Here is a 20,952-nt window from a genome sequence, read left to right as displayed (position 1 = left end):
AGACGCCCTCTCGAATCACTGGAGGCACCCCACCAGGGCACCCCCTCGAGTGGGTCTTAGAAGCCCAAGCAGATAAGTAAACTCAGAGGGCCCAGCGCTCCAAGGATCTCAACCAGAAAAAGGAGAATAGAGAAAAGGACGGAAAAAGAGAAAGAACGACACGGGGAGACCAAGCTTCAGTGAGCAAGGCCCAAAACTTTATTTTCCAATTGCTGCTTTTGTACCCTAAGCTGTGCACATAAAAAATAGAGAAAGAGAGGTATAGAGTCACGCCAAAATCACGCAGGGTCAGCAGTCTTGACCCTTATCAGGATCAGGGCTCATTTTTTTGTATGTCTCGTGATATACAAAAGTTTTAGGTGGTTTACATCATCTTCTGGCCAGGTGGCCTACTAACAGTTTATGGCCCTCTCTCCTAACACAGGTTAGTTAGCTAGAAAAAGTCTTATATTCTTTTAAGATGATTTTCCTAAAGTCAGGTGCTAGACCCATGACAAAGTTGCATTCCTATAAGGCACAGGTATAGTGAGCTACAAGAAAGGAATTTATTAACTTAAGATCTGATGTGGTTAAATCAAAGGCTATTACTTATATTCTCTATATGTGATTAATATATTTCCAAGGATACAATAGATAGAGGAAACTTTGCAGCAAGCATTGATTCAACAATGAAATCTTTTTTAGTACTATTCTAATGATTTTAACTTCTTCAACAGATTCCTGTATTTTAGAATATTAGGCTTTCTGTCCTTGCGTGGCTGGGAGGCTATAAACAGTCACACTCATAGTTGTAAGAGCCCGGACAAACTTGTCATGCAAGTTAGAAAGCTATCAGAGGGGCTTGGATTGGAACACTCCTATTAAGCCGAGGAGAACTTTTAAACTACAGCTCTGAATTAATGTTTTCAGAGAAAGGTGGTTGAGGGGAAGCCCCCATAAGTATTAGAGGACTTGATAAGAGGCGTAAGATAGTAAGGCAGTCAGACTCCGGTTTTCTTTGGGGTAGATGCTCAGGTAAGTCCAGGGGGTTCTTCGAGCCCTGATTAGCCTTTGCCCGTCAGGCCTCTTCCCCAGTTGACCTTTGCCACGGGTAGGATTTCCCTCGCTGGCTCCCGGCAGTCCAGCCTCGGTGCGCGGGCGCGGCAGGGTCAAAGCTGTAACTGTGACCCCCAGGAAGCGGCCGGGTGTGTGCACGCCTCCGTCTTGCTCTTGCAGACGCCATCATTCCCGAAATGCAGAGGGCGATGCCTCTCCCCACCCGCTTCCGTGAGGCGGCCTCTTGCACTCTCTTGCCACAGTCCGCATTCATTCCTGGAATCCTCCAGTCTACGAAACGATTTTTTATTTGTAACACTGCAGTTCATTCTTTGTGCTGTAGCTTTTTATAGATTCTGACAAGTGCATCATGGCACGTATCTACCGCTACACTGTCATAAAGAACCATTTCACCACCTAAAAACCCCCACCTCCACCAAAGCCCTGACAGCTGATATTTTCCCTGTCTGCACAGTTTTGCTTTTGCTGACTGTCATGTACTTGGAATCATACAGTATGGAGCGTTTCAGGACTGGCTTCTTTCACTTAGCAATATGCATTTAGGGTTCCTGCATGTCTTTTCATGGCTTGGTAGCCCAGCTCTTTTCATTCTTGAATAATATACCACAGACTGGATGCATCACAGTTTATCTATTCACCCATGGAAGGGCATCTTGATTGCTTCCAGTCTGGGGCAATCATGAATAAAACTGCTATAAATGTTTGTAGACAGGTTTTTGTGTGGGCGTGAGTTTCCAATTCGATTGAGTAAATACCAGAGTGTGACTGCTGGATAACATGGTACATAATTGTGTCTGACTTTGTGGGAAACTGTCCCAGAGTGGCTGTCCTGTTTTACATCCCCACCAACAATGAGCGAAAGTCCCTGTGGCTCTGTCTGCATCTCTGTTGGATTTCGGATCTGGTCATTCCTGCTGTTGCTTTAATCCACAGCTCCAATGACCAGTGACTTCGGACGTCTTTCCATAGACTTATTTGTCAACTGTATCTCCTACTCTTTGGTGACGTGTCTGTTCAGATCCTTTGCCCATTTGAAATCAGATTTTTTTTTCTTATTTAGTTTCAAGAGCTTTTTGTAACATTGGGTTTTAAGTCCCTTATCAGATATGTATTTTGCAAATATTTTCTCCAATGGTATAGCTTGTCTTTTCATTCTCTTACCAGTATATTTGGAAAAAAAGTTTTATATTCTCTTTTTTTAAATTGAAGTATAGTTGATTTACAATGTTATATTAATTTCTGCTGTATAACCAAGTGATTCAGTTATAAATATGTATACATTCTTTTTCAAATATTCTTCCCCATTATAGTTTATCATAGGGTATTGACTATAGTTCTCTGTGCTATATGGGAGGACCTTGCTGTTTATCCACCCTATATATAGTAACTTACATCTGCTAACCCCACCCTCCCACTACATCCCTCTGCAACCCCCTTCCCCTTGGTAAACACTGTCCATGAGTCTGAAAACATAAGTTTTAAATTTTAATAAACTTATTTAATATAAACTGATATATTAAGTATAATATATGATAAAATATTAATATTAATCATAATATTAATTTAAGTATAATATAATTAATTGTATTAATAAACATAATTATTAAATAAATGTACTAGGATGGATTGTAGTTGAGTGTTGCATCTTGAAACTCCTCAGCAAATCCAAAGTCATCTAGGTTTTGTCCTGTGTCAGCTTATAGCAGTTTTATACTTTGCATTTTGCACTTAGGTCTATGAGTTAATCTCAAGAAAGGTGTAAGGTTTGTGTCTACATACAATTTTTTGCATATGATATCCAATTGTTCCAGCAGCAGTCACTGAATTTCCCACTGAATTTCTTTGTTTCTTTGTCAAGCTGCAGTTGACGGATTTGTGTGCCTCTGTTTCTGGGCTTTCTACTCGGTTCCATTGATCTGTGTTCCTATTTTTCACCAATACCATGCTGTACTGATCACTATAGCTTCATAGTCTTCAAGACGGGAATATCAACTCTCCAACTTTTTTTTCCTGCAGTATTGTACTGGCTATTTTGCAGTTTTTGCCTTTCCATATAAATTTTAAAATCAGTTTGTCCATATGCACAAAATAGCTCGCTGACATTTTAACTGGTTCTGGATTAGATCTGCACATTAGGTTGAGAAGAACTGGTGTCTTAACAATAAGGAGTTTCCAGTTCATGAATGGAGAATATCTGTTTATTTAGATTGTCCTTGATTTCTTCAGTTTTGTCAATTTTGCATATGGATTCAGTACATATTGAGTTACTTTGTACCTAAGTATTTAATTTTAAGCTAATGTAACTGGTATTGTGTTTTTAATTTCAAGTGCCAGCTGTTCACTGCTGGTGTAAAGGGAAGCAACTGACTTTCGTGACATGTCAACTTTGTTATCTTATAACATTAAGACAGTAATTAGTTCCAGGTGGTTTTAAAAATCGATCCCTTGGTATTTTCCATGAATGATCATGTCATCTGCAAGCGGATACAGTTTTATTCCTTCCTTCCCCGTCTCTCTCCGTTGTTTTCTCTCTGCCTTCGCGCACCTGCTAAGACTTTCGGTACGATGCTGCCGTGAGTGGTGACGGCCATCCTTGCCTTGCTCCTGATGTTAGGGAAAGAACCAGTTTCTCACCATCAGATATGACATTCGCTGAAGGGTTTTTGTAGAATTTTTTCTAGTTGACAAAGTTCCCCTCTATTTACACTTTGCTTAGAGATTTTATTCCGAATGAGGGTGGGATTTTGTCAATACTTTTCTCCATCAATTGATATGATCATGTTAATGTTTTCCTCTTTTGCCCAACAATATGGTGGGTAACATTAATTGATTTTCAAATGCTGGACCAGCTTTGCACACCTGGGAGGTATGCTGTCACTCAGTCATGGACCATAATTATTTTTATGTGCTATTAAGTTGTTTTCACTAATATTTTATTAAGAATTTTTGTACCTATGTTCATGAGAGATTTTGGCCTATAACTTTCTTTCTTGTAATGACTTTATCTGGTTTGGATATTAGGGTAATGCTAGCCTCAAAGAATAGGTTTAGAGGTTTTCCTTCTGCTTCGATATTCAGGAACGATTGCTATAAATTGGCATAATTTCATCCCTAAGTGTTTTGTACAATTCACCAGTGAAACCATCCAAGGCTGGTGCTTTCTTTTGGAAGATTCTTAGTCACTGACCCAACGCCCTGAATACTTACAGGTCTATTCAGGTTATTCTGTCTCTCCTTGTGTTGCTGTTGGTAGTTTGTGTCTTTGAAAGCTTTGAAACATTCATTTAATCTAAACTACTTAATCTAGATGATCAAATTTGGCGGCATACAGTTGTTTTTAATATTTGTTACTTATTAGTCATTTCCTTCTGCTTGCTTTAGGCTTAAAATAATCTTTTTTTCTAGTTTCCTAGGATTAAATTATTGATTTTAGACTGCTTTTCTTTTCTAATACATGCAATCAATGCTATAAATTTCACTCCAAGCCCTGCTTTCATGGTATCCCACAAACTTTAATAAGTTACATTTAGTTTAAAATCTGTATAAATTTCTCTTGAGACTTCTTCTTCGATCCATATATTAATTAGAAGTGTATTGTTTAATCTGTTTTGGAATTTTCCAAGTATCTTTCTGTTAGTGATTTCTAGTGTATCGCCCTGTGGTATGACAATGTATTCTTATGATTTTTAATTCTTTTACATGTGTTAAGACATGTTTTGTGACCCAGAATATGGTTTACATTGGTGAATGTTCCATGTGACCTTGAGAAAAATGTGTGTTCTGCTGTTGTTGGGTGAAGCTGTCTACAGATATTCATTGCAGCCCTTGCTGCTAGGTTCAGCTGTTTTCTTACTGAGCTTCTGCCTGCAGGGTCTATCAACCGAGAGAAGAGCACCGAGGCCGCCGGCTTAGCCTGGGCTGTCTCTGTGTCTCGCGGCTGCTTAGTTCCTGCGTCACGTGTCTGCGGCTCTGCTCTTAGGTGCATACACACTAAGGAGTAATGTCTCCTTGGAGCAATGACCGCGTTATCATTATGCAACGTCCCTCTTTACTCCTGATAACTTTTCTTCTGAAGAAGAAAAATCTTTTCTTCTGCTTTGTATAAACTTAACAGCTCCCTCAGCTTTCTTTTGACTGGTTGGTGTCAGCATGGTATATATTTTTCCATTCCTTTACTTTTTTCCCAATTATTTTCCTTGTGATAAAATACACATAAAAAATTTTACTACCTCAATCATATTTGTTTGTTGTTTTGTTTTGTTTTTTTGAATGACAGTGGATTACATTATGTTTATTTCTCTACAATCACGTTACTGGTTTTGGTAATAGAGAGGATGCTCATGGTAATTTTATGCTTTTCTTGAATGTCTTAACGTGTAAAGACAGCTTTGGGGGCTAAGTTGTTACATTTGCTTTTTTTGACAAAGCAAGAGAATTTGCTGGGAAAGGGCACCTGCAGAGAGCAGCAGGGTGAGGGAAATCAGGGGGACCGCCCCGCCACGTGACTCTCAGTCTCGGGTTCTGTGGGGATGGGGTTAGCTTCCAGGCTGTCTTTGGCCAGTAATCGCGATTAGAGTTCTCCCTGGTGCGCAGTGCTGAGCCCCGACAAACGCCAGCAGGAAGGGTTCTGAGAGGTGGTCAGACACGTGGTGTCTCCTGTGACCTTTCCCAGCCCTTCTAGCTGCTGGCTTAGGAGCTCTGTGCTCATTTCCAGGTCCTCCTGTCATGAAATAACTCATGCACATGCTGAATATGGTGCCTGGCCAGGGCGGGCGGTTTCAGTCAGCGTGCTTCCCTCAACAGCTCCCCCCGAGAGACTTCACACCCAAGATACTTTCTGGGGACTGGGGCGGGGGCCTCCTCCTTCTGTAACTACTTCCTGCTGTGTGTGGGCACAGTCCTGCCTAGCCGAGCAGAAGTCTCTCTCTACCTGATCTAACTTGATGAAGTATTCTGCATCTGTATACAGGTTTCTGTGTCTGAATTCTGTATCAGAATTCTGTATGCTGGATCCTTGTAGTAACAGCAATTTAATCTGAAACTCCTGGACCCTGTCAGAGATGAAACAGGGGTCAAACAGGAGGCCTAACAGAATAGTCATCACCAGTCCCCAGAAAAGGAAGACAAAATTTGGGGTGAGGGCTTCAGGGTGTGTGTGTGACTGTCTTAATCATTTTTAATCTACAGTTTAGTGGCATTAAGTACATTCATATCGGGCAACCACCACCACCATCCATCTTCAGAACTCTGTACAGATTCCCAAATTGGAACTCTATCCTCTTTAAACACCAACTCCCCAGATCCCCCATCCCAGGCCCTGGAAACCACATTCTATTCTCTGTTTCTATGACTTAGGTCATATAAGTGGGATCCTATAGTATTTGTCTTTTTGTGACTGGCTTATTGCACTGAGCATAATGTCCTCAAGTTTCATCCATGTCGAAGCATGTTCAGAGTTTTATTCTTTTAGTGCTGAGTAGTATGCCATTGTATGTATATACCACGTTTTTGCTTCTCTGTTCATCTGTTGATGGACACTTCTGTTGCTCCAGCATTTTAGCTATTATGAATAATGCTGCTGTGAACATGGGTGCACAGATATCTCTCTGAAATCCAGCTTTCAATCCTTTTGAGTGTATGACCCGAAGTGGAAATGTTGGATCATACAGTTATTCTGTATAATTTTTTAAAAAACTCCATATTGTTTTCCAAAGTGTCTGTGCCATTTTACATTCCCACCAACAGTGCAAAAGGGTCCCAATTTCTCCACTTCCTTGCCAATACTCATTTTCTATTCTGGTTTTAATAGTAGTCATCCTAACGGCTGTTAGTTTTGATTGTAGTTCTGATTTGCATCGCGACTGAACTGAACTGAACTGAATGATTACTGGGAGTTCACGGTTCACATATTGCTGAAGCCTGGCTTGGAGAATTTTGAGCATGACTTTACTAGCGTGTGAGATGAGTGCAACTGTGCGGTACTTTGAGCATTCTTTGGCATTGCCTTTCTTTGGGATCGCAAAGAGTCAGACATGACTGAGCTACTGAACTGAACTGAACTGAACTGAATGATTACTGATATTGATCATCTTTTCATGCTTATTGGCCATTTGTATTTCTTCTTTGGAGAAATGTCTATTCAAGTTCTTTGCCCATTTTTTAATCTGGTTGTTTGTTTTTGTTGTTGAATTTTAGTAGTTCTCTACATAGTCTTTGTATTAATCTCTTACCAGGTATGCGACTTGCAAATACTTTTCCCCATTGTGGAGACGTTTTTCCCTCCCTTTTGACTCTGTTAATGGTATCTTTCGATGCACAAAGGTTTTTAATTTTCAGGAAGTCCAGTTTGTCTATTTTTTCTTTTGTTGTCAGTCATAATGTTATATCTAAGCAATCAGATATAAGCAAGAAGACTCGAGAGTCCCTTGGACTGCAAGGAGATCCAACCAGTCCCTCCTAAAGGAGATCAGTCCTGGGTGTTCATTGGAAGGACTGATGTTGAAGCTGAAACTCCAATACTTTGACCACCTGATGTGGAGAGCTGACTCATTTGAAAAGACCTTGATGCTGGGAAAGATTGAGGGCAGGAGGAGAAGGAGACGACAGGGGATGAGATGGTTGGATGGCATCACCAACTCAATGGACATGGGTTTGTGTGGACTCTGGGAGTTGGTGATGGACAGGGAGGCCTAGAGTGCTGCGGTTCATGGGGTCACAAAGAGTCGGACACGACTAGGTGACTGAACTGAAGCAATCATTGCCAAATCCAATGTCAGGAAGCTTTTTTCCCGTATTTTCTTTTAAGTTCATAGTTTTAGATCTTACATTTAGTTCTTGATCCGTTTTGAGTTTATTTTTTCTTATGATGTGAGGTAAGGGTCCAATTTCATCATTTTGCATGTGGACATCCAGTTTTTCTGGCACCATTTTTTGAAAAGACTACTCTTTCCCCATTGAATGGTATTGGCTTTTTTGTCAAAAATAATTTCAGCATATATGCCAGGGTTTATTTTTGGACTGTAAGCTATTCCACTGGTCTTATGTCTGTCTATGCCAGTATCATCATGTTTTGATTAATGTAGGTTTGTACTATGTTTTGAAATCAGGCAATATGAGTCTTCCAGCTTTAGTCTTTCTCAAGATTGTTTTAACTATTCAAGATCCCTTGAGCTGCTATACAAACTCCAGAACGTGTTTTTATACTTCTGCAAAAGCACCATTGAGATTTTGATAGGGATTACATTGAAGTTGTAGGTTCCTTTGGGTAGTATTGACATTGTAACAATATTAAGTCTTCTACTTCATAAGCAAAGAATGTCTTTCCAACTATTTATGTCTTTTCTAATTTATTTCAGCAATATTTTAGTTTTCATTGTTATAATAATTCTAGTTCTGAGGTCCTTTCATTTCACCTGGAGGGCATTTCTTGCTGGGAAATTGTAGTGGTCATTTATTCCCTCAAATTTTGTTTTTCTAGAGATGTCTTAATTTCTCCTTCATTCTTAAAGGGCAGTTTTCAAAGATACAAGATTCTCGATAGGTTGTTTTTTTTTTTAATTTTAGCACTTTGAATACACTGTGGGCCTCCCTAGTGGCCCAGTTGGTAAAGAAGCTGCCTGCGACATGGGAGAGCTGGGTTTGATCCCTGGGTTGGGAAGACCAGCTCAATCAGTAAAGAATCTGTCTGCAATGCAGGAGATCCAGGCTCGATTCCTGGGATGGGAAGATCCGCCGGAGAAAGAAATGGCAACCCACTCCAGTGGAGTGGAGTTGCCTGGAGAATCCCATGGACAGAGGCGACTGGCAGGCTACAGTCCCTGGGGTTGCAAGAGTTGGACACAACTTAGCAACTGAACCACCAGACACCAGGTCACTGCCTTCTAGTCCCCAGAGTTTCAGCAGGTTTTGTGCTGAAATGAGAGCAGATGAGAAATCTGCTGATAAACTTAGTGAGCGTCTCCTACGTGATGAGTCCCCTCTCTCACTGTTTCCAAGAGTCTCTCCATCTTCCGACAGCTCGATTATGATCTGGGTGTCTCTGAGTTCATCCTGTTTGGTGTGCGTTAACCCCCCTGGATGGTAGTATTCAAGTATTTCATTAAATTCCAGCCCTTATCTCTTCCCATATGTTGCTGTGTGCTCCTCTGCCTTTGGTGAGGCCTAGCCATCCCCCTGGGAGGGGTTCTGAGTGGCTTTCATCCTACCCTGGCTTTGAGGCTGCCTTTCTCTCAGCTTCCTCTCAGCCAGGCCCCTTAACCTAACTGCTGTGAGGACATATCCCCAAATTCTTATCTGCAGCTTCAAGTAGTGGCCTCAGGCCAAGATTCAAACCCACCCCATACAGCCCAGGTGTGGGCCTGGGAGGCAAGTCTGGGAGCATCTTCTGGACTCTGCCCCTCCACACACACCTTCCCCCAGCAGATCTCACCCAGGGGACTGTGTTCCTTCCAGGAAAGTTGGATCTCAGGAGAAGCCAGGTTTCTAATTCTCTCTCTGTTGTGTTCTGAGCCCCTAGCCCTTGCTCTGGATCCCCTCACTTTTCAGCCCCTCTTCCTGCATACTGCGTACTGTCAGGGTCCCGCCCCTTCTGCCAGTCAGAGCCACACTTTGAAAACTTAGGCCCTTTCACTGGGGGGCCCTCAGGGCCTCTCCTGCAGCCCCTGCCCACCTCTCCCTACTCCACCATCCTGCCCCAGCCATGCTCCTCTCAAGGGCTTATGGACTTGCTGGTCCCTCTGCCAAGAGCCCTGCCCTGCACATCCCATGGTTCCTTTGTGGGCAGGTCTCCCCTGACCTGAGCTCCTCCTCGCTCTAGCCCTGCGTTCCCCACCGCCCACCTCCACCTGCTGGACCCCCTGCATTTGCTCCTCTCCCTGTGACGAGCCATCCAGTTGCTTTGTTTATGTTCTAGCCTGCACTCCCCGCGTTAGAAAATAAATCTAAGAGTCAAGGATTTTTGTTTGCTCTGTCGTCCAGTTATACCAGTCCTAAGGCAGACAGTAAATATCATTCCAGCAAATGAACCCCTGACACTTAGGAAACACGACCATCCAGAGACCCGTTGTTTCCAGCTCTTCAGACCACATGCATGTACAGGTGTGGGAGTTACAAAGGGGACTTTCAACAATGGGCATTCATGTCTCAATTAAATGCTTTGATTTCCACTCAGATGTCACCTAACCCCAGTAGAGAGCCCCCTCTGAGACCTTACACTCTGAACGGCATTTTAAAGAACTCTAATGACTTCACAGCTCTACCTCACAGCTCTTTTTGAAAAGAAAAGACTGAAATGAACAAAGCCTAGCTCCCGCGTTGCCTGCGATTCAGGCTGGGGCCCACTCCTTCCTCACACTGTAGGGGAGCCCCAGTTGCAAATTAAAGCACTTCTCTGCACAGTGCCCACCCCTCCCTCGCATAGACCTCGGCCCCCTCCCCGGTCAAGAACCACCATCAATCAGCCCTGGTCACTCTCCCCATGGACTCCACCTCAGGGGTTCCCACCAACCCCTTTTTGAAGGTGTCTTGGCCACTTTAGTCAGAGGCCAGAGAAACAACAAAGAAATCATACACTTGGCCCTGGATGTCGGAATTCTCTCAGGTCTGCTGCCTGAGGCTGACTGGCCAGTTGTAGCTGCGATTCCCACTGCCCGTGTTGCAGCACCAGCTGGATGAGAGGCCCCAGGGGTACAGAACTTTGACTCTACGCTGCCCAGGCCACGCTTTTGCCCATGACCCGTTGGCTGGTATGAAATCAGAGCATGTGCACTGCCGCTCCCGGGACGAGGTGGGAGGTGTCCCAATTCCCAAGCCTACTTAAAGAGCACCCAGGCTCAAAGCTATCTCGCATTCCTGATCTGTGAACATGTGGAAGGGTTTAGAAGTCAGGACATGTGAGTGGAGGCAGCAAGGCGGGGCTGGCTCGCCCCCCTGGGCAGTGCAGGCCGATTTCTGTCACTGCAGCTCCCACTCTGGTGGCACTGGACTGGGAGAAGGGTGGCTGGGAGAAGATGTATCGTAGGGTGAACCTTCTTTCCATTGTCAGAAACCATAAGCATACGAATAACAGTCGCCTGGAGTGAAATGACGGGGAAACAATCATTTGCATATTTGTTATTTTTGCCTTCATGTAATTTCTTTCTTTCCATTCTTTGGCCATGTGGCTTGTGGGAGCTTAGTTCCCTGACCAGGGATCAAACCCAAACCCTCAGCATCGACAGTGCACAGTCCCAACCACTGGACAGCTAGGGAATTCCCTAATTTTCTTAATTTTTAAGTTAGCATCATTTAACTTGAGTAATGGCTATGTTTAACAACTGATTCTCAGAATTCTTTAAGATTCGAGAACGTGCCCCTAAATAAGGGCCTTGAGAGCTCAAGCTGGGTCACCTTTCCCATCTTCCCCCTGCCCTCCAGGCAGCCTGATATCCCCCCCATAGTATGAGCATAAGCTTAGGCCTCACAGGCCAGCCTCCCCACTCCAGGGGCGGTGCAGGCCTCTGCATTATCTGTCCCCAAATGTAATTGGATGCCCCTCACTTCCAGGGTCACCAGGTGGCCCCTCCCAGACTTCATCTTGGAGCGTTAAAGAGGAACACCCCTAATGAATCTGTGAAGGTCTGCACTGCAGCTCCCGCCGACCACAGGCTCCTGGTCACTCAGACAGAGAAGGGGCTCCAGGGGCACCACCAAGACAGCACAGCTTGCTGCAGTCAAGACAAGCAGTCCAAGACCCACAGAGAGGGGAGGGCAGACTGGTCTGGGAAGAGCCGCCCAGACAGACATGGGACAGGCAGAGGGGGACGGGCGTGGGACAGGCACTGCATGAATCCATTTAGACGAAGTTTTGAGCACTCAGCAGTCGGTGGGGCAGTTCCAGGAAGCATTGGGGTGTTGGCTGGGGGCTGAGGACCTTCTTGGGGCTGGAATGCTCTAAAACCTGATGTGGCAGTGGCTACAGGTGCCCCCTAAGATGCCCTCACCCTATGAGACGGAACCCCAGACTCAAGTCAGAGAGAAACAGGAAGAAGGGGAAGGCAGAGGCCCGGGGTGAGCCTCGCATCTGGCTTTAAACCACCGTGGACACGCTGCCTGACCCACTGAGCACCCACTTCCTTGGGACCATGGTAGAACCTGCTTCAGAGCAGCGTCCAGCATGGGGACTGGTCCTTGGTCCGGCTGCAGCACTGGAGGGGCAAGGTGGACTTGGAGGGGGGCCTCCCCTGGAGGCTGTGCTGTGATGTCCGAGTCCTTTCCTCCTCACTCCATCCCTCTCCTGGAGGACAGGCTTGGGGACTGACGTACTCAGACGACTCAGAAATTAGGCTTGCGGCCCAGACACCCCCGCCCCAAGCTCAGCTGTCCGTGACACACCTGGGCACCCGACCGCCCCTCCCCTGACATCTGTGGCACAGGTTCTGCTCCCGCCAGGACTGGTGCCAAGGAGCTCAGCAGGCCTCTGGGGGTAGAGGCACAGGTGACTGACGTGCACACAGTCACTCTCAAATACACACATTGCCACAGATGCTCACAAACTGGCAGGAAGGGAGCCAGGCAAGGAGGCTGGCTCCTCGTGACCAGGCACCAGGCCACCCTCCTTACAGGTCAGGAGGCAGGGAGGCGGGGAGTGTATGTGTGAAGGGGTGGGGCCTAGAGGGTCCGGCCCCGGGGGCGGCTGAGGAGGTTGGGAGGAGGCTGACCCTGCACAGCAGCCGGGCTGGTCGGGACTGATGACCCCGGGCAGGGTCTGGTCAGGCCCTCCTAGAGCGTGTCATTGCATTCTTGCTCTCAACTCACTTTGCAGAGACCGCGAAAGCGCCTGATGTCCAGAAAACAACAAATTCATGTCCTCAAGCCCCAGCTTCTCACAAGCGGGTTATGGAGTGCTGGCTGGTCAGATCGCTGTCTTTCAAGCTCATGGCAATTGATCTAACTTTTCACTCATTCACTCACCACACAGCCTGAGGCCAGCACCGAGGAGTGAGTGGCAGGGATGTGGCCAAAGCCCGGAGAACTTAGCTGCCAGAAAGCTTCTGGGAACCCTGAGGCAGGGAGCCGAGGGTCACATGCCGGATCAAACCTCGGGTGCCGGCACCCTGCAGAGACTCTGGGAGAGACACCACTGTCCGCGTCCCTGGGGCATCACTGTCCGCATCCCGGGCTCCGTGTGCACGGGTGGAAGTGCGTGCCTCGGGTGTGACAGCCCTCACCCAGGTGCTGCTGTGCAGACGAGGGGGGGTGTGTGGCCACGGACGCAGCGGTGTGTCACCCCCCAGGTGCTGCTGTGGTCTGCCAACAAGGTGTTTGAGGAGCTGACAGACATCGAGAGGCAGTTTCACAAGGCCTTCTACACTGTACGGGCCTATCTGAACTGTGACCGGTACTCAGTGGGCCTCCTGGACATGACCAAGGAGAAGGTGAGGCCCCAGCGCCCACAGGCCCCCTGGCCCGCCTCATCCTGCCCTGCTGCTGACTCGGTGCCCCGCTCCTTTCTCTTCTCTTCCAGGAATTCTTTGATGTGTGGCCCGTGCTGATGGGAGAGGCCCAGGCGTACTCAGGCCCCCGCACGCCTGACGGCCGAGTGAGTCGCAGGCAGGGGGTCAGGACTGCCCTGCTCCTGGCTTCCTGGCCCAGCTCCACCGAGGGGCAGGGTCGCCCCAGCTAACCCGGGCGGGAGGTTGTGGCGAGGTGGGGACAGGGTGGAGGGCTGGCTGGCTCTCTGACAGCTCCAGAGGGCAGGCCCCTGAGAACGTCTCCCCAGCGCCAGACCCCCGCAGTGCTCTGGGGCCAAGGGCCGGGCCCGGTCCTGACGAGGGCTGTCAGCCTGCTTTGCTGATCAGCATCTGCTCTTACATCACTCTAACCTCTGCCCGAGCGGGGCCGCGTGGGGGTGTGGGCGGGGTAGGGACGTGTGCAGATACCTCAGCCACACGTTGCGTGTCCAACCGGGGTCACACGTCAGAGCCGTGACTCAATCTCCCCTCCTGTCAAGTGGGGTGACAGCAGGCTGTCTCAGGGACTCCAAGGGTTCTGGGTGCCAAGGACATGTGGGAATATCTGCAGAAAGGCCAGCTGTGACCACAACTTGTCCCAGTTATACAAGAGACAGGTGTGTGTGAGGGAGACACACAGGCCTGCTCTGCTGCACGCACTTGTGTGACGGACACAGGCCAGTGTGTGTCGGGGGACGTGGCTGGAGGGAAGACGAACGTGTGTCCCAGGACAGTCGGTGGTGGTCCCCGCGTGTGCACAGTGCACGTGTGTGCCTGCGTGTCGTTCTGTGGACTGACGTGGCATGGCGTGTGTGTGGGTGTGGTGTGTGTGGTGAGGTCCCCGTCGGGGAGCCCCTCAGCCTGCTGCGGTCTGCTTCTCAGGAAATTCTCTTCTACAAAGTCATCGACTACATCCTCCACGGCAAGGAAGACATCAAGGTCATCCCGTGAGTGTCAGGGTTCTGAGAAGTGTTACCCGAGGGCCCAGGCTGGACGGGGCTGAGGACCCGTCACGGTGGAGCCCGCGGCCCCTGGCTCACCCCCACACCCTTTGGCACTCCCTGCGCCGCGGGGAGTTCGGAGGGAGACTGACCCAATGCTCCGGGAGGAAACGCCCGGGGTCACGAGGAGGCCTGACGTCCCATGAACCATGTCTCAAGGCTCAGCGGGGCTGTCCGGGTGGCCCTGTCAGCAGCAACTGGCCTTTGAGGCCCTTAGGGTCTCATCTGGTTCACCCGGCCAGCCCGCAGGCGGAATCTCCAGGGAGGCCCAACACTGCACAGCCGGGGGCCGGGGGCTGGGACGGGAGGGACCAGCCCAGTGGGCAGCAGGACCAGTGGAGGTGAGGGCAGCCTGGAGAGACCAGGGTGGGGGGACAGCTGGTCACCTCCAGCCCCACAGCCACATGGCTGTATGAGGCCCAGACGCCCATCAGGACCCCACCCCACGGGGCCCACGCAGGGAGCGGGACCCAGAGCCAGGCCTGCCGGGGGAAGCCTGTGGCTCCCAGGAAGAGGCGAGGCTTCCTGCAGAGCAGGGCCTCCTCGCCGGCAGAGAAGGAGGCGCGATGCAGCTCAGGTGTCCCCAGACCCAGCCCTGGCCTGCCCACCCATCTTCAAGTCTTTGCCGGCTTCCCACACCCACCTGGAGCCCGGGGAAGGGAATCAGCACACACACAGCCGAGCGCCTGCCCACAGCCCTCTGCTTCTCTCCCCACAGCTCGCCCCCGGCCGACCACTGGGCCCTTGCCAGCGGCCTTCCAACCTACGTGGCAGAAAGTGGCTTTGTGAGTCCCCCAGAGCCCTGCACCTGATCCATGGCACCCCAGCCCTTCCCACAGGCCTGTGTGCCCCAGCTTGCCTACATAGAAGCTCATCAGATTGGACAGTCTGTTTTAGAATCATACTCTATATTTGGCCGCTTCAAGTGAAATTGTGTTTCTGATCCTTTTTCAGATCTGCAACATTATGAATGCCCCTGCCGATGAAATGTTCAATTTTCAGGTATCTGTCTATTCTTAATGGAATGTGTACTGTACTTTAGGAAAAAAGATGCTGTGGTTCAGAAATGGTGGACTGAATTCGTTTTTGCTGCTTAAGAAACAACCTCAGATCTCACAGGCTAAAGGCAGCGAAGCATGTTCCGTGCATGCAGGTCTGTTGGTTGGATGGTTGCGGCTGCACCCAGCGAGGGTTCACGTCTGCTCCATCTGGGAACACATGACCAGGGTGGGCTCTTTTCCAAAGGAGGCCCAGGTCACATGGACTGGTGGAGCTGGGCTTTATCTTTCAGGGCCTCCTCCAGGGTCCATATTTTACCCCCCACCAGTGGGGACCCACCACACTGCCTGTGGGGCCTGGGGGAACGCCAGGCCCCTTGTTCAGCAATTATTGGGAACGCGGCAGCAGAGCATTTGGTCAAGCGGGGTGGGGGGGCCTCCAAGAGCGGGAACTGATGTGATCACAGCGCTTGCACAGTGAGGCATTCTGATGGACGTCTTCTGCCTCTTCCAGGAAGAGGTCACCACTGGCTCGCAGGCATGGTGGGCCAACAGACGGGAGCAGAGACCCAGCCTCTGCCCTTTGAGGGCAGAAGAAGCGAGGTTCATGCTCCCTGGGTGATGAGCAGGCCCAGGGTCAGACCCAGGGCAGCGGTCAGCTCTGGACACCTCTCCCCACAGGAGGGGCCTCTGGATGACTCTGGGTGGATCGTCAAGAACGTCCTCTCCATGCCCATTGTCAACAAGAAGGAGGAGATCGTGGGGGTCGCGACATTCTACAACAGGAAGGACGGGAAGCCCTTCGATGAGCAGGATGAAGTCCTGATGGAGGTAAACAGCTGTCACAGGTGGGGTTCCGGAGGCGCCCCCTGGGTGGTGGGGGCCCAGGCCTGGGGGCCGGCCCCGGGGTGCCCGTGGGGTGACGCACGCCTGCAGTCCCTCACACAGTTCCTGGGGTGGTCGGTGCTGAACACTGACACCTATGACAAGATGAATAAGCTGGAGAACCGCAAGGACATCGCCCAGGACATGGTCCTGTACCACGTGAGATGCGACCGGGAGGAAATCCAGCTGATCCTGGTACGTCCGGCACTCCCACGGGGAGCGGGGCCGTGGCCTAGACTTGCACACACTGCGCTGCCTGGGGCTCCCTGCCTGGCCGCAGGCCCCCAGCAGTGACCCCAGCCCTTCCGGTCGTGCTGTGTGAGGGTTCCACCATCATTGTCCGGGCGGAGAGCTTGGACCGGTGAGGAGGGAACAAGAGCCGGCCCGAGGCCACCGCCACTGTCTCTGAGGCCAGAGGCTCCGGCTGGGGCTCCCCGAGGGGTCACCCTGTCCCACAGCCACAAGGGGTGCAGCTGACGCCGTCACCGTCTCAGCACACTTCCTCTCTCCCAGCCAACAAGAGAGCGCCTCGGGAAGGAGCCCGCCGACTGCGAGGAGGACGAGCTGGGGAAAATCCTGGTCAGAGTCAGGTCCTGCCCGGGGCGGGGCGGGGCGCCCTGAGCAAGGGAGGTGCCGCCCCCGAGGCAGAGGGCGGGCCTGCGGCGTTTGCGCTCAAGCGCGGTCCCGTGACCGTGTGCATCTGTGTGCCCTTCCACATGCCTGTGTGTTCACACGTCCTTGCCGATCTCGGCATGCGCCCAGGGGTGTGTGAACCTCTGTGTCTCCTCACAACTTCACTTGCCCAGGAGGCAAATTCTTGCTGCTGGGCCACGGGCGGGAGAAGGGGAGCGGAAAGGGGTGAGCCAGGAGGGCTGAGAGCGCCTCAGCTGCAGGCCGAAGCTGAGACCCCTGGCTGTCTGAGGCTGGACAGAGGACCCCGAGAGGGGCCGAGGAGCAGGCCTGCCCCTCAGCCCCACTGTCCCTCCCACAGAAGGACGTGCTGCCGGGGCCCGCCAAGTTTGACATCTACGAGTTCCACTTCTCAGACCTGGAGTGCACGGAGCTGGAGCTGGTCAAATGCGGTATCCAGATGTACTATGAGCTGGGTGTGGTTCGAAAGTTCCAGATCCCCCAGGAGGTGAGGGCTCATTTGTGATCCAGGGTCCCAGCTCTCCCAGGTGCTCAGAGAGAGATGGTCGGGATCCCAGTTCCCGCAGGAAGTCTGGGGGCAAGCCATGTCCACAGAGAATGGACAGTGCAGGCCGGCAAAATACACACGGCAAGTGTGTGGAGACTACGTGACCAGACGGACGGACGGATGGAGACTGTGATACGCAGATGCTGCAGGCAGTCTGATCACACATCACTGGGCGGCTGCGGGGGTCTGATGTCGGGAGCAGGGGGCCCAGCAGAAGCAGAAAGCACACGGTGCCGTCTAGGTGTGAGCACAGAGGGCCCCTCGGGGCTGGTCCCCGGGAGGGACCACCTTCCCAGCTCTGCTGCTTCCCTGTGGCTTTCCAGCTTCTGCCCGAGTCCACCTTCAGGGAGCATCTGCTTCCCCAAGTCAAGTCAGAGAATATCTTACTTTACGGTCAGGACAAGCGCAGCAGTCTGGCATTTTCTAAGACGCTGCACAAAAAACTAAGGGAAAATACAAAAGAAATACATTATAGAAAATACTAACAGAATGCAAGAATTCCAAATAATTTCTGACCCTAAAAACCGCTGTGGAAGCAGTGGTTGAGCTCGTGTTCTATCATCCAAACGCAACTGCCCTTCAGAAGAAGGCTCGCGCTCCTGCTGCCCCTCAGCCTCTGGACCTTCAGCAACCACCTCTTTCTCCACCACTGTGTGCCCGGTGCCCACACATCCTTCCCCACTCAGACGCCACGGCTGAAATGGACATTTTCTTCTCAAGTATCCCAGACCCCTCGCCGGAGGTCCTTTCCTGACCTGAGGTTTGGCAGCAGGATGGAGGCCCCAGGCACCCTGTGGACGCTGGAGCTGTTCTCGGCCTCAGCTCCGCTGCTCCGGCTCCCTGCCACCCCCAGCCGCACACCCCTCTCCCCGTCCTTCCCCCTCCCCGGCCCCCACACTGTCCGCCCCTAGGCGGCACCCGGGAGGCGGTTGGAGGACAGGAGGGCCGCAGGGCGGGGAGGGCCGTGAGCCTTTTGCGCTGCTGCCAGCTGGAAGGGCACCTCTGGGACTGGGCCTGCGGAGCCTGGACCCCGTGTTGCACGTCCCGCAGGTTCTGGTGCGGTTCCTGTTCTCCGTGAGCAAGGGCTACAGGAGAATCACCTACCACAACTGGCGCCACGGCTTCAACGTGGCCCAGACCATGTTCACGCTGCTCATGGTGCGTGGACTGGGCAGGGGTGGGGAGAGGGCGCCCTGTCTGATTGGGGCTGGGAGGAGCCGCCTGCCCCCTCAGTGGCGCCCGGGGAGCCTGGATGTGGGGCCTTCAAGGGCCCCAGCAGGTGGCAGGCAGCGAGCTGGGGAGGGGCGGCAGGCTCTGCTGAGCTCCAGGGGGCCAGGCAGGGCAGGAAGGCAGGCGGGCAGCAGGAATCTGGACGCCTGTCTCTGCAGACGGGCAAGCTGAAGAGCTACTACACTGACCTGGAGGCCTTTGCCATGGTGACTGCCGGCCTGTGCCACGACATCGACCATCGCGGCACCAACAACCTCTACCAGATGAAGTAAGAGCATGTCCTGGGGCCCCTTCCCTGGGGTGCTGGGCACACAGGCTGCCCTGGGGCCTCTGCCCGCTGCTTGTTCTTAGCCAAACCTCTGTGACAGGTCCCAGAACCCTTTAGCCAAGCTCCACGGCTCCTCGATTTTGGAACGACACCACCTGGAGTTCGGGAAGTTCCTGCTCTCCGAGGAGGTCCGTGTCCTCCCCTCCCTGTCCCGTAGTCCCTGGCCAGCTGACCTTCGCCCGCACCCCTGAACCTCCACCGCCAGCGACCACACCACGCTGCTCTGGGCTGGAGAAGGGACGCAGACTCTGAAACGATGGGGCGATGGGACCGCCTGGTGGTTCCAGTTTGGAAATGACCCCTGGGGGCTGGGGCTCAGATCCCGGGTGTTGAGGGCAGGTGGGCGTTACACGCCCCCAGTGCAATCCGGGGCCACCAGTGTCTGGGGCCCATGACCCTTGGGGAGAAGATGGCCAGCGGCATGGGGAAGGCAGATAGACGGCCTCCAGGAGGCAGTGGGGGACAGGCACAGAAGGGCACGCAGCTGTGACGGGAGCCCCCAACCCCGCGCAGACCCTGAACATCTACCAGAACCTGAACCGGCGGCAGCACGAGCACGTGATCCACCTTATGGACATCGCCATCATCGCCACGGACCTGGCGCTCTACTTCAAGTGGGTGCCGCTCGCAGCCCCGCGGGCGCCCTGGGACCCTGCTGGGAAGGAGCCGGCGGAGGGGTACCTGGGGCCCCAGACACACGTGCCCCGCCCCAGGACCCCAGGCCTGGACTCCGGCCTTGGCTCCTCTCTGGGAGGGTGGGTGGGGCGCAGACCAAGGAGGACACGTTGGCGGGGTCCTGTGTGAGTGGGAGGGAGGGGTCGACTCCCTCCCTTTGTCCCTCGGGTTCAGGAAGAGGACGATGTTCCAGAAGATTGTGGATGAGTCCAAGAACTACGAGGACAGGAAGAGCTGGGTAGAGTACCTGTCCCTGGAGACCACGAGGAAGGAGATTGTCATGTGAGCAGGGCGTGGCTCGGCCCCTCGACTGCAGCGCCTCCTGCAAAGCTCCGCGGGCGGGACTAGGAGCCTAGAGCCCGAGCAGCTCACTTCCGGACAGCGCCCGTGCCCCCACCCCAGCCACTCTCCTTTCGGGGGAGGCTGCAAGATTTGGAATCAGACAGGCCGAGTCCACAGTTAAATAATTTGCTCACGTTATGAGCCTCCACTCCTTCATCTGCAAAGTGGAGGTTCAGAACTAGTCCAGCCCCAGGCCTGTCCCAGTGGCCCAATGAGGAGCTATGTGTAAATCACTGGCCCCCAAGAAACACTTGCTGCCTTTCATCCCTGGCAGCCTGGGGTGACAGGGGAGGGCTGGAGTGGTGTGCAGGGTAGGACGTCCACTACTGTAAGGACACTGGCGCTTGGATCTGTGCCCCCAGGGACACCAGGCCTCGCAGGGGTGGAGGGCAGGGAGGGAGGCCAGGCTGGGCGTACCTGGAGCTCCATCTGCCCACAGGGCCATGATGATGACGGCGTGTGACCTGTCTGCCATCACCAAGCCCTGGGAAGTCCAGAGCAAGGTCAGAGTCACGTGGGTCCCTGGACGTCTTGCCAGTCCCAATGGGGTTGCATCTAAGTGGGGCCTGGGGTAGGGAAACGCCCCACTTGTCTGCAAGGTGCGGCGAGGGTGGCTGCCCAGCTCTGGGGCCCAGCCAGAGCCACCACGCTGGAGGAGGCTGCTGCGCCCCTGGGCACCACGGCGGTGTAGCTTCAGTAGTAGGGCCACCAGAGTCCAGGGCACAGGAGGCCGAGGGCCCTGGCCGCCCTG

General features: G+C 51.9%; 1 protein-coding gene across 2 annotated transcripts in view; it reads left to right on the top strand.

Annotated features, from left to right (window-relative positions):
• PDE6B (phosphodiesterase 6B) overlaps positions 1-20,952 on the top strand; it is a 28,980-nt gene that overhangs the window by 4,473 nt on the left and 3,555 nt on the right. The window contains exons 1-16 of one of the 2 annotated variants that reach the window (XM_088836116.1): positions 13,119-13,199; positions 13,329-13,469; positions 13,559-13,633; positions 14,427-14,491; positions 15,264-15,330; positions 15,500-15,547; positions 16,225-16,374; positions 16,480-16,623; positions 16,942-17,007; positions 17,420-17,566; positions 18,677-18,784; positions 19,015-19,124; positions 19,225-19,312; positions 19,698-19,798; positions 20,034-20,141; positions 20,641-20,704. In XM_088836116.1, the coding sequence (XP_088692242.1) occupies positions 13,119-13,199; positions 13,329-13,469; positions 13,559-13,633; positions 14,427-14,491; positions 15,264-15,330; positions 15,500-15,547; positions 16,225-16,374; positions 16,480-16,623; positions 16,942-17,007; positions 17,420-17,566; positions 18,677-18,784; positions 19,015-19,124; positions 19,225-19,312; positions 19,698-19,798; positions 20,034-20,141; positions 20,641-20,704 (1,563 nt within the window). Of the gene's footprint in view, positions 1-13,118; positions 13,200-13,328; positions 13,470-13,558; positions 13,634-14,426; positions 14,492-15,263; positions 15,331-15,499; positions 15,548-16,224; positions 16,375-16,479; positions 16,624-16,941; positions 17,008-17,419; positions 17,567-18,676; positions 18,785-19,014; positions 19,125-19,224; positions 19,313-19,697; positions 19,799-20,033; positions 20,142-20,640; positions 20,705-20,952 lie in introns of those variants that run through there. The other variant, XM_055434679.2, reaches the window with a different exon arrangement.

This window comes from Moschus berezovskii, chromosome 5 (genome assembly GCF_049115385.1).
Source record: "Moschus berezovskii isolate FMDL1 chromosome 5, NW_MosBer_1.0, whole genome shotgun sequence".
Lineage (NCBI taxonomy): Eukaryota > Metazoa > Chordata > Mammalia > Artiodactyla > Moschidae > Moschus > Moschus berezovskii.
This window is presented reverse-complemented; position numbering and strand designations above follow the sequence as displayed.